General features: G+C 43.7%; 1 protein-coding gene across 4 annotated transcripts in view; it reads right to left on the reverse strand.

The window, feature by feature from the left end:
• Positions 1–11,492, reverse strand: part of EEF2K (eukaryotic elongation factor 2 kinase) — a 45,737-nt gene extending 34,245 nt beyond the window's left edge. Inside the window, exons 1-3 of one of the 4 annotated variants that reach the window (XM_048866832.2) lie at positions 11,236–11,491; positions 8,883–8,909; positions 2,909–3,233 (exon numbers count right to left, since the gene is read on the reverse strand). In XM_048866832.2, coding sequence (XP_048722789.1) covers positions 2,909–3,154 — 246 coding nt within the window. In that variant the 5' untranslated portion in view covers positions 3,155–3,233; positions 8,883–8,909; positions 11,236–11,491. Of the gene's footprint in view, positions 1–2,908; positions 3,234–8,882; positions 8,910–11,197 lie in introns of all 4 variants that reach the window. The other 3 variants (XM_048866833.2, XM_048866830.2, XM_048866829.2) reach the window with 3 other exon arrangements.
• Between the last annotated feature and the right edge of the window lie 282 nt (positions 11,493–11,774).

The raw sequence follows: 11,774 nt of genomic DNA on the forward strand, positions 1-11,774 counted from the left end.
GTGTTTGACAAAGTTACACGTGATATTTACATGAGAAAATGAGGGAAATGTGGTCTTTATTAAATTACTATAAGGTGAGCGCATAAGTGGTTGAAAGACCATATTCAAAGAGCAGTTATCAATGGTTTGCAGTCAAACTGGAAGGGCATGTCTAATAAGGTCCTGGGTCAGGTGCTTTTCAATATTTTCATTAACAATTTGGATAATGTAGAGGATAATACGCTTCTAAAATTTCTGAATGACACCAAGATGGGAGGGGTTGCAAGCACTTTGGAGGACAGAATCAGAATTCAAAATGATCGTGACAAATTGGAAAACTGGTCTGAAAACAACAAGATAAGATGAAAATCATTAAAGACAAGTGCAAAGTACCACCCCATGGAAAGAAAAATGAAATGGTTGGGATAACTGGCTAGGTGGTTGTATGGCTGAAAAGGAACTGGGGGGTCATGGTGGATCACAAATTTGTACAGGAATTAACAACGTGATGCAGTTGCAAAAAAGGCTAACAACATTCTGTATGTATGACAGGAGGTAATTGTCTCTCTCTATTTGGCACTGGTGAGGCCTCAGCTGGAGTACTCTCTCCTATTCCAGGCACCCCACTTTAGGAAAGTTGTGGATAAACTAGTGATAATCCAAAGGAAAACAACAAAAATGATAAAATGTTTAGAAAACCTGACCTAGGAGGAAATTTTTTAAAAAACAGGCAAGTTCAGTCTTGAGAAAAGAAAACTGAGGGGGATATCTGATAAATCTTTAAATATGTTAAGGGCTGTTATACACAGGACAGTTCTCAATTGTACTCCACATCCACTGAAGGAAGGAAAAGAAGTTACGGGCTTAACCTGCAGCAAGGGAAATTTAGGCTAGATATAGGAAAAATTTTCTAACTATAAGTGTAATTAAGCTCTGGAATAGGCTTCCAAAGGAGGTTGTGGGAATCCCCATCATTGGAAGTTTTTAATAACAGGCTGGACAAATACCTGTCAGGGATGGTCTAGGTTTAGTTGGTCCTGACTCCTTTCTCAGTACAGGGAGGTGGATGTAATGGACTCTCGAGGTCCTTTTCAGCCCTTGATTTCTATGATTGTATGTTCTGAAAGTCTACTGTAGATAAGGCAGTGTTTAACCTGTGCTCCCTCCTACGCTTCAACTCCACCAGTTTAAACACACATTAAATTCTAAGCTGCATTGTCCACACTAGAATTTTAGGTCTTGTCTTCACTAGAAAAAAAAAAGTAAATTTTTAACATTAACACATGTTAAAATACTAGTATAGACAAGGCAGTTGTAGCTGGTTGAGGTTAACCGTGTTTGTGAGCCGAGGGATTACGTCAAATTGCAAACATGTTAAAAACATCGACACTAGGATTTTAACATGTTGTCATTGGGTGCCCGCCTCTCAAGCGTGCCTTCATAGCCCGAGGTCAATTTGCAGGCAGCTTGCTTCTGTTCCCCTTTCAAGGGGCTTTTTGAGTAGACTCCACATGCAGGCTTTCTGTCCAGTACCGCCCCTCCTTGGGATCTGGTATTATTAACAAAACAGTTTGAAATAAGAAGTCTCCTCAAGTCCATTTGTCTACCCTCTTATTGGTTACTCTCAGGCCTTTCCTGCCTGTAATCTCACTTGTCTGTAGTCTCATTCTCCAGTCCCAGGCTCGCTCTTGTAGCATACTTGCTCCCAGTAGCCTCTGTATTCCAGTGTGGTCTCCCTGAACATTTTCCCCTCCTCCCACATTCCTGCTGCTCTTTATAGGGAAATCAACTAATCCCAGCTCAGGCAATTACCAATTGCCTCCTTGGTAATTAGGGTAGACTGGCTCCAGGCCTCTACCGCTTAGGGATAAGCCACCCTGTTACACACCTATTAGCTAATGTGTGTTAAAAATACACCCTTTTTCCTAGTGAACACAAGGTCTTAGAAGGTGTTCGCTAACACTTGTGAACAATACACATTTAAATGCTGGTCTAGACAAAGTCTAAGAAGTGTCCCAATTTAGCAGAGTCCTCAGTTAAATGGAGTACATTAGGAGGGTCTATAACCTGAGGACAGACGACAGTTGTGGTTCTCAAGGCTCTGAACTGTGACACTATCCTCCCTGCCCCATCCCAAGGGCAATCAGGAGGGCAGCTATGGAGACTCTACACCTGCTAGGGAGCCTCCAGATTAGAGGGGTCTCCAGTAGGAGACTTACAGGTGGATTGTGTTCCCTTTGCATTGTCTGATTGGTGCGAAGGGAGCAGAATGGGGCAGAGGATCTGCCCCACAATACGCACTGACTTTGAGGTTGGGGGCAATGTAATATGTTTGGCCCTCAGGCGGAAATGGTTGGATACTACTAGAGCACACTGTCTGGGGCTGGTGGTGGAATTTATTGCAAAATTTAACATCAGAGCTCTATTATCAAAATGTAGAGCGCCCACCAGAAGAAACACATCTAAACCCAACTGTCTAAATGATGTTCATTTATGATGTCTCAAAAATTATGATTGGTTTTGTTCAAATAAAGATACTCAACTCAGGCACATTGCTTTGCTTGATATCATTCATGACAGAACATCTAGTCTTACAGCCCAAGTTTTTACATTAATAATATTGCATTAGAGTTACAACAAAAACAGCAAATCCATCTGTTTGGGTTTTTTAAAGCAGCTGAACTACATCAGCTGTGCAGTCTTAGACTCAAACCTGCTCGTGTTCCAGGTATGGAGTTCCCACTGAATTCAAGTGGAGTTTTGTAAGTGAATCAATGACAGGATCAAGTTACTGGCTTAATTGACTTAACTACAAGTCTGAAAAAATAAAAGCTGTAATTTTCATGGAAAACTGTTAGTTACAAGAAATGAAGCAGCTAGAGAGAGAAATGAGATTAGAAGCCTATTTAGGCTTGAGTCCAGTGCTTACCTTAAAATTGAATGAGTTTCTAGGAGAAGAGGTAGAACTGTAATGTTCATCTTTTGCTAAGTTGCTGTAATAATTGGCGACTTTGTTGTTTGCAGCCTTGTTAGATACTGGATCATCTGTTATCGGGCAGATGTAATAACTATCCTCATCCTCACTATCAGTATCAGGATAATTTCCAGAGACCGCTTTATTTGACCTGGCATCATCAATACCTTCTATACGAAAGATAAGGTCCTCGTCCGCCATGTTTGTGGGAGGTTGGTTTAATTCGTGCAATGATTAAAGTAGCCAGTATTACAATACGCATTTGAAATGAGGGAAGAACCTGGGAGAGAAAAAGAATGAAATTAAAGAAAATCAAAGGTCCTGTTCTTTTTAAAAAAAAAAAAAAAAGCATGAAGCCAAAATTTATGCTGGCCAGTATTAGCAAAAATTAGTCAATAATCTGTACATGGGTGTGTAAAATGGGTATCTGGACACCTAAATATGCCTCTCAACACCCAAATGCAGGATCTGAGCTCCCAATTTAGGTACCCAAGTTTAAAATTGTCATAGGATATAGAAAAATTGGCTCAGAATAAGAATAGGAATTTAATATAAAATCTTAGGGACTGCAAATAAAATTGGATTACTCTAGTTTACCTTTAGTAGCATTCTAGGCTCCATTTATCAGCTTCCTTCTTTGAACATATCTACTCTTACTTGTTCAAAAACTTTGGGCCCGATACTACAGTTTTTACTCAGGCAAAACTCACACTAACTTCCCCATAACTCTGTATATTTTGCCCAATCCAAGGACTTCAGGATCAGGCCCTCTGTTTTCCAAAGGCAGCTTTTCCATCAGGGGATTGCGTACAAATGGAAAACACAGAATAGGATTAGCACAGAACAGGATTAACAGACTCCAGAGAAAGGGGCTACAGAATATTACTGGGAGTGGATAGGGAAGGTGAAACCAGAAAACACTTTCTGTGCCAGGAAGGTTTTGTATTACTCGGCCCCCAGCTCACATGGGCTAGTCAGTCCAAAGTAAATCACTGTGTGTGTGCAGCCAGGATGCCACAAGTGTCCTGTGAAGTGAGGACAAATGAGGCTGTCAGACAGTTGCTGCTGCTCTAGCCATTAAAGTGAATTAAAGGAGTCTAAGTGTGGAGGGAATGCACAGGAGAGTCACACTTCAGTGCTCTTCTCTGGCTTCAATCTCATTCTGATTCCCTTCCCAATAGGGATGCTCTTGCTGTCAGTTCCTGTAACTGAAACTCTCCAGAGAGCTGGCTGGCTTGCTCAGTGCTAGGCCCTTCCCTTTGGATGATCCACCAGAGCCTGGAATTGGCAGCCTTCAAGTAAGAATATTTATTTACATTATTTTTTCTTTCCTCTCTTGATTTTGTTCATTCCCAGCTGGTGACAAAGAGCCTTATCCAAAACTTACTAAAGGCAACAGAAAGGTTCTTGCAGATTTCAGTGGTCTACGGAACAGGTTCAGAGTCTGGGATGACACTAATTCACACATACCAAATGTCTCTATCTGGCAAAGACAGGCCCTGTGTTGAAGCAAAACAGTCAAACTTTTTCCACTCTATCCACCCAAAAAGTTGTCCTAATCCAATGACTTTTAAAGGCCAATTTCTATTTTCTCCCCAGAGCTCAGAGGCTGGTAGACAAAATGGTATATTTTAGCAATCCCTCTTTGTTAGCCACTGTAGGTAGTTTGTGCATTTTATCATAGAGACATAGGATGGGAAGAGACTTCCTGCCTCACTGAGTCCAGGACCTTGCTATTGCAGGCAACCCTGTCATATAATCACCTTCATAATTTTAATCTGGAGCTTGATAAATTTAAGTAAGTCTCTTTTCCCTACCCCACTCCTATTGGATGGCTGTTCCAGAGCCTCCAGACCTATCTATCATAGTGTTTAGACACAATGCATCAATAGGCACTTCAACCATAAATAATAAATTGAGCTAGTTCTATCAACTCCCTGGTGCTCCCTGCTTCAGGAACCTACTCCATTTGTTCATTATGTGACGAAACCATTAGCATCTAGCTCATATTCCCTAATTCCTGCCCCTGGTTTTGTATTCTTTTCTAATAAACAGGCCTGGGAGACAATTATCAAGCTCTTTCATAGCTAAAGAGAAAATGAAACAAAATGACACCCTGCTGGAAGATCACTATGAAGTCATTTTTGTTTTCTCCCTAGTTCCATGATCTTTCTTCATAACTAAACTCAATGGTCCAAAATCTTTGCAAAACCAAGGAACCTTCCTGAATACTTATCAGGATCCCAAGGGATATAGCTAGCTTACATAAAATGGCATAGTCTGCAGACCACCCTTAGTCTCCTGGGCATAGATGTAACCCCACTACAGGTATCAGCATGTAATAGGCCATCTTTATCTGAACAGCCTCCACTCAGATTAAGATGGAGCATCACACACTGGCTTAGACTCCACTCCCATGTGAAAGATGGGGTGATGGCAGGATAGATCATAGAACTCTGTCTGTCACACTGAGCCTGGGAGATGCATTTTGGCCACACTTGACTTAATTTTTTTAATATTCCAGTTATTTAATTTCCTCTGCATTGTCTCCATAACAGGAACTCTGTCTTTTCTAAGGTGAAGAATACAACATGAATCTAATCTACTGTTAATTTTTATTACCTTCTAAGTAGGAAAACTCTGGTTTCAAAGTTTCAGTTACTTCTGCAGAACTGTGTAATAGTGTAACTGACATCACAACAGCACATGCAGAGCTGGAATGCACAGTGATCTACTTCTGCCCACAGTCTGATTATGGATTTGGGGTAAGGGCAGATCATCTCCCATCTTTGCTCTTAATTTAGCCTGTTTTCTGCAAAACCAGGGGTGTTTTGCATGAAGAACAAACTTATTTCAAGCCTACCTCCCCCTTTTTAAAACTTTGCTGCATTTTTTAAGAACACTACCCATCGCAGCGCCTGCTCCTCTTCCTAATAAGCTTACACAAATTGTTGATATTCTGAAACAATAGTAGGGCTCTTTAATTATGTCCATCAGAAATTTCACAGAAGGTAATTATTCTAGAGGAAAATAACTGTCCATCCCATAATACTTTCCACATGAGCTCTCAGGCTGCAAAAGACTGAAATTGTAACTCTCTCACTGATACACACAGCATAACCTTCAGGAGGAAAGATTTAAAATGCCCTTAAAATTAATATAAAAAGGTCCAAAGTGTGGCATATAGCAGTTGGCCTGTGTAAGGAGCAGTGTGAAGCCACACTACCCTTGGGGAGCTCAGCCAGGCACAATTGCTCCTGATGCACCATCCTTTGGGGCTTGTCTACATGGGAAAGTTTTACTAGTTATACCAGAATAATTACACTGATATAGTTATACTGGTATATCATTTTAACTTAGTATTATTCCCTGGATGGATACTCTGATGGCATTTTTCAGTTAGCGCAGACTCCTTCCAAAGTGACATATGCTAAACCAAAAAAAGACCATCTCCTACTGCAATAAGAGTGTCCAAACAAGGAGTGATATCAATAACTGTAGTGGCTTAAATTCACACCTTAGCTTACACTGGTATAACTTTCCTGAATAGACAACATTTAATCTAGTATGTATTAGGCATGTCACAATCCAGCCTGAAATGAAGTGTCTTTCCAAATGAAAATAAGAGAGAGAGACTGATTTTTGGAAAGTACAGAGAATCCTGCCATATTTTCATTCATTTTAAAAGTGCAGACAAATGTAGACAATAATTTAGTCAACAGCAATTGGAATAGGTCAAAAATCAGAGCACTCTTTAACAAAGTATCCTTTGTTAATTTAATTCATCACTGTGACATGGTCACTCTCCCCATTTAACTCCTATGTTCTCGACTTCCTTACAATTCCCTGCTATAACGTGGAGACGTTTCCTGAAAAATTGGCCACAATCAGCACTGAATCATTCTCTCCGTTATTAACTGCATTAATTCAGCAATCCAGGCCCTTGCAAACAGTGGGGATAGAGGATGACACAAGGTGGCACTGAGTTCCAAAGTTATAAAAAAGCAGGTACAATCTGATCCATCACTCTTGGGACTAGGAATCAACCTGCTACAAATCTTCCTGTTCTGACATACTAAAGCACTTCACCATCTGATTTCACATAGGTCAGTCACTGACTAAAATTACAATTGATCTACTTCTATTGCAAGCTATACTGCATGTATCTCAGTTAAAAATATTCCGCAACTAGTTTATTACAGCTCATTTAATGGGACTAGTAAAATGAAATAAAAATATGACACTTCCTCAGTTTTTAAAAAACTTTGGTAAGTGATTGTTAACATTTTAAAAGGGACAGAACAAGTAGGAGCTGGATCTTACTGTACTCACTACTAACAGAACAGTGCAGAAAGCAAAAATTCAGCAACACGATGCAATAACATCACATGTTTATATTAAAATTAGTTAATCCTTTTCTTATAATTCCAGAACTAGTCAGAGCAAGTGTCTCTCAGAGGCTTTCTATACATATAACTGCTTCCAGAGCAAATAATAATGGACATCATGTGCACATCAAAAAGAGAAGCTATGTGTGGACTCTTGTCTTACTATAACTTCACATATCCAATTACATCAATTCTAGAGAAACTGTATGTGGACGGCTGAACACTGGAGCCCTCAGAGCTGCGTTACCCACTAGAGCAATAGTGGAACAATGGGAAGCATGTTTCCTGAGGCTCAGGTTCCACCCACAGCAAGGGGTGGAGATTTTCATGCTTATCTTCCTTGAGAGACTATTAATGATGATTCAGCAGAACTCAAACAGATACATTGTTATTAATTCAGCTCCATATTGGGATAGCTGTGGATTTCACACACTTACATGTAGAAGCAATGCACCAGGCAGGTTTTACCGCCCTTGATGATACCCTGATGATTTTCCATGTTTTCCTGGCTTTACGCCCCCCTCACCCTCCACATACGCACTCTTGAAGTCCCATATTAGAAGACTCTTTTCAAAGCCCACTGACTCCAGTCCTCAATAAGCCTGAAAGAGTCATTCACACTTCTGAGCAATGTGAGGTACTCAGCCCAGGCTGCTTGTGTCTCTAGAATGACAGAATGAGACCTGGGATCCCTCATGGGAGCGCAGGGACACCTCTCGGGGTGATATTGTGTCTACTCACTAGCTGCAGTAGCGTGCCAGTTCCAAGAGTCTATAAGGGCCAACCAAATATAGCTTCTAAAACAGAGAAAGTGACATTTCAGGCCTGGTGTCACAGGGGCAGCTCCATTGCACCTGTTTCTGCTAAGGCTGAATTTGGCCCATCAGATATATCTGTTGCCCAGCAACCCCAGATTAGGAACATGCCCCTCATTATACACGATCAGATTTCCTCCTGATATGCCAGTTTGTCTCCCCCTCTCAACTTCCTGCCTTTTTTTTCCATACTGCTTCTAAACTTAAAACAGATTCCCCCTTCCCATGAGCTAAGAGACTTCCTGGCCTCAGTGAAATTAACAGAAGTTTTTTCCACTAACTTTAATGGGGCCAGGATTTCACCCCTAGTTCCTGCTCTACCCTAGCTCTCATCCTGTCTCAAACTGTCCTCCCAAGCGAAACTGACAAAGTTGATGCCCAAGATGCAAAGATCTGGAACAGTGCAAAACAAGCTTCCAAATGTTCACAAGGGGATTAGCTGAGTTTAAACAAATATTTGTTGGTAAATTTGTCAGTGTGAATTTTGGCAGACTCTTCCAGCATAGGCTGAAAGGACACTGGGCAGGCAAATGAGCAGCTTGTTCTATGCACATTTAGAAGGCAGAGGTGAAATACACAAAGTAACTTCCCTCATCTTCTTCCATAGCTGGAAGCCCCTTGGGTACTAGAGTAATGAAAGTGACAGTGGTTTGCACTTACACCATGTGGTGCTTTATTCATTCAAAATGCTTCATAAACATTAGGTAAAAAATCCTTAAAACACACCTGAGTTACGTATTCCATTTTACAGACCTGGAAAGCAAGACACAGGGAACAGAGATTATCAGACACCTGAGGGATTTAGATGCCAAATTTCCCATTTATTTTCATGGGAACTGCAAGTCCAAATCCTTTAGGCAGTTTTGAAAACTCTCCTAGGGGAGTTACAGCCAACATTTTCAAAACCTGATACTGATTTTGGGTTGAAGCTGCTCTTCAGCTCCAAGTCCCCTTTGCTCACACAGCCAGTAAGAGCCACAAGGCTCCATGGCTGGCAGAGCCCTCGGGGAGCCCTCCTGGCACACAGCCCCAAGCTAGCTCTCTCCCTGCACACAGCCTTGACCTACCCCTCTCTCTGCCTGCTGAGCTACCCCACTGCCCACACACAGCCCCTAGCTACTCCTCTCCCTGAGCTACCCCCCTCCCACACACGGTCCCTAACTACCCCGTCCCTGCCCTCTGAGCTATCGCACTGCCCGCACACAGCTCCTAACTACCCCTCTCCCTTCCCCCTGAGCTACCCCCCTGCCCGCACATAGCCCCTAGGTACCCCCTCCCTTCACTCTGAGCTGCCCCCCTGCCCGCACACAGCGCCTAGCTACCCCTCTCCCTGAGCTACCCCCCTGCCCACACACAGCCCCTAGATACCCCTCTTCCTTCACCCTGAGCTACCCCCCCCGCCCACACACAGCCACTAGCTACCCCTCTCCCTGAGCTACCTCCCTGCCCACACACGGCCCCTAACTATCCCCTCTCTGCCTTCTGAGCTACCCCACTGCCCGCACACAGCCCCTAGCTACCCCTCTCCCTGCCCCCTGAGCTACCCCACTGCCCACACACAGCCCCTAGCCACCCCTCTCCCTTCACCCCGAGCTACCCCACTGCCCGCACACAGCCCCTAGCTACCCCTCTCCCTGAGCTATCCCCCTGCCCGCACACAGCCCCTATCTAGCCCTCTCCCTGCCCCCTGAGCTACCACCCTGTCCGCACACAGCGCCTAGCTACTTCTCTCCCTGCATCCTGAACTACCCCCTCCCTGCATTGTTATGTTTCCTTCTAAAAAGTAGATCACAACTTTTAAGTGTGCTTTTCAATTAGATTCCAGATATTGTATTATTAGGTTTAAACTGAATTATATCTGTTCATTATTGTCTAACGAATTTATTTGAGCATGAGCTTTCTCTAAGGTGCCACAAGTACTCCTTTTCTTTTTGCGAATACAGACTAACACGGCTGTTCCTCTGAAACCTGTCATTATTGTCTGTAATTCTACCCATCCTTTTTCATTTAAAAAAAATCTTATTATTCTGTGTACATCAAAATCTGAACTGTTTAGTGGCATTTTCTTTTTGTGACATTTTGGTACAGTAATACAGCAAGAGTTTAATAATTTCACTGTGCATACAGCACTCTTCCCCCTTGTGCAAGGCAATGTGTCACATCTCTACGTTGGCAATAAATCTATGTGTCAATGGGAATTTTTTCCCCTCCATCTGTTTGATTTCCCCCCCTCCATACTGTATTCCTTTGGCTATTTGAATAAAGCAGCATGCACGCTGTTGAGAAGGAAATCTGCTGATTAGTACATTTTAGGGTCATTACATCAACAATCTACAGTCAAAACAGTCTGGTAACATCTCATCCTCCACTCTGAAACAGGCAAAAAGCTCCTTGTGAAAAAACTGTCATCGGAAATACACTTTTACAAAGAGCAAATTACCACTCCCTGATCACTGACAAATTTAACCCCACCCCAACCCACAACAGGCCTTTAATTTCATTAGCCATCAGACGTTTATGAACTTTACATCCGTAAAGTAAACCCCCCCACCCCCTGCCTTCTACAGTAACAGGCAGCCCTTGTAAAAACATTACAGTATAGTATTGGCCTCTGTAAAAAGCAAAGATATAGTATTCTACAGTAATGGTCCTGGTCTAAATACTACAACATATCTGCCAACATTCAAAAGCTGTAAACTGGGGGCATTTACAGAGAAAAACCTTTTAGTGCCATCATGGGAAATTTTTGCAAGGATCGAGTGGGGAAAAAAATAATACTCTAGTATGCCGAATAAGAGCAATCAATTACTACCAAAAATGGGTGTTGAAAATACAAATGTGTCCATGTGTAATGTGCCACACTGAGCGCTAGAGCGGGCACGCAGACTGAGCAGGATTTCAGGCCGAGCCGTTTGCCAGCCCTGCCCAGCGAAGCAGCCTCCTGACCCCTTCCCACCGTGCACGGAGAAGATATGCCGCTAACCGGGGAGCCCGGCAAAACCAAGGTGCAGAAGCGGGCTCCATTGCAGAGCCTGGCCTACCTTGTGCAGACGGACACACGGTGGAATGCCTGGCCTACCTTGTGCAGACACGCACGGCTCCCGGAGCAGCAGGCCAGGAAGCAGGGCTCTCCCCGCCGCAGCTGCACACAAACTACGACGAGCGCTTCCCTCCGAGGGTCGCGCGCCAGCTGCTTCCCCGGGGGAGCGCACGCGGACAGCTCGCCTCTCGCCTCGGAATCAGCCCCCTCTCGCTCTCCCTCCCCAGTCCCCGCGGAGGCTGGCTGGCTGAACCCTCCCTCCACGGGCTGGCGGAGGGCGGTACTGCAGCAGGCAGGCATGGTGCGTGTCTGCCTCACGCACAGCGGCTCTCTGCACGGAGTGTGAGCTCCCTAGAGCCTTGCAACAACTCTCCCCCCCGTCCATGCCCTCCGCTTGTTGCCGCTGGCATCGGCCCAGCCTCAGCATACACTGCTTACGATTTGGAGGGGGGGGGTCTCCTGAGTGTTGAAACTAGAGTGTGGCACCCAGGAAACATGATCCCTCCCACCTGGTCTCGTGTTTGGAGGGACTACTTGGGGACACATGACAGACACGGCTTTGGGACCCCCAAACTCAC

This window comes from Caretta caretta, chromosome 10, assembly GCF_965140235.1.
Source record: "Caretta caretta isolate rCarCar2 chromosome 10, rCarCar1.hap1, whole genome shotgun sequence".
Taxonomy (NCBI): domain Eukaryota; kingdom Metazoa; phylum Chordata; order Testudines; family Cheloniidae; genus Caretta; species Caretta caretta.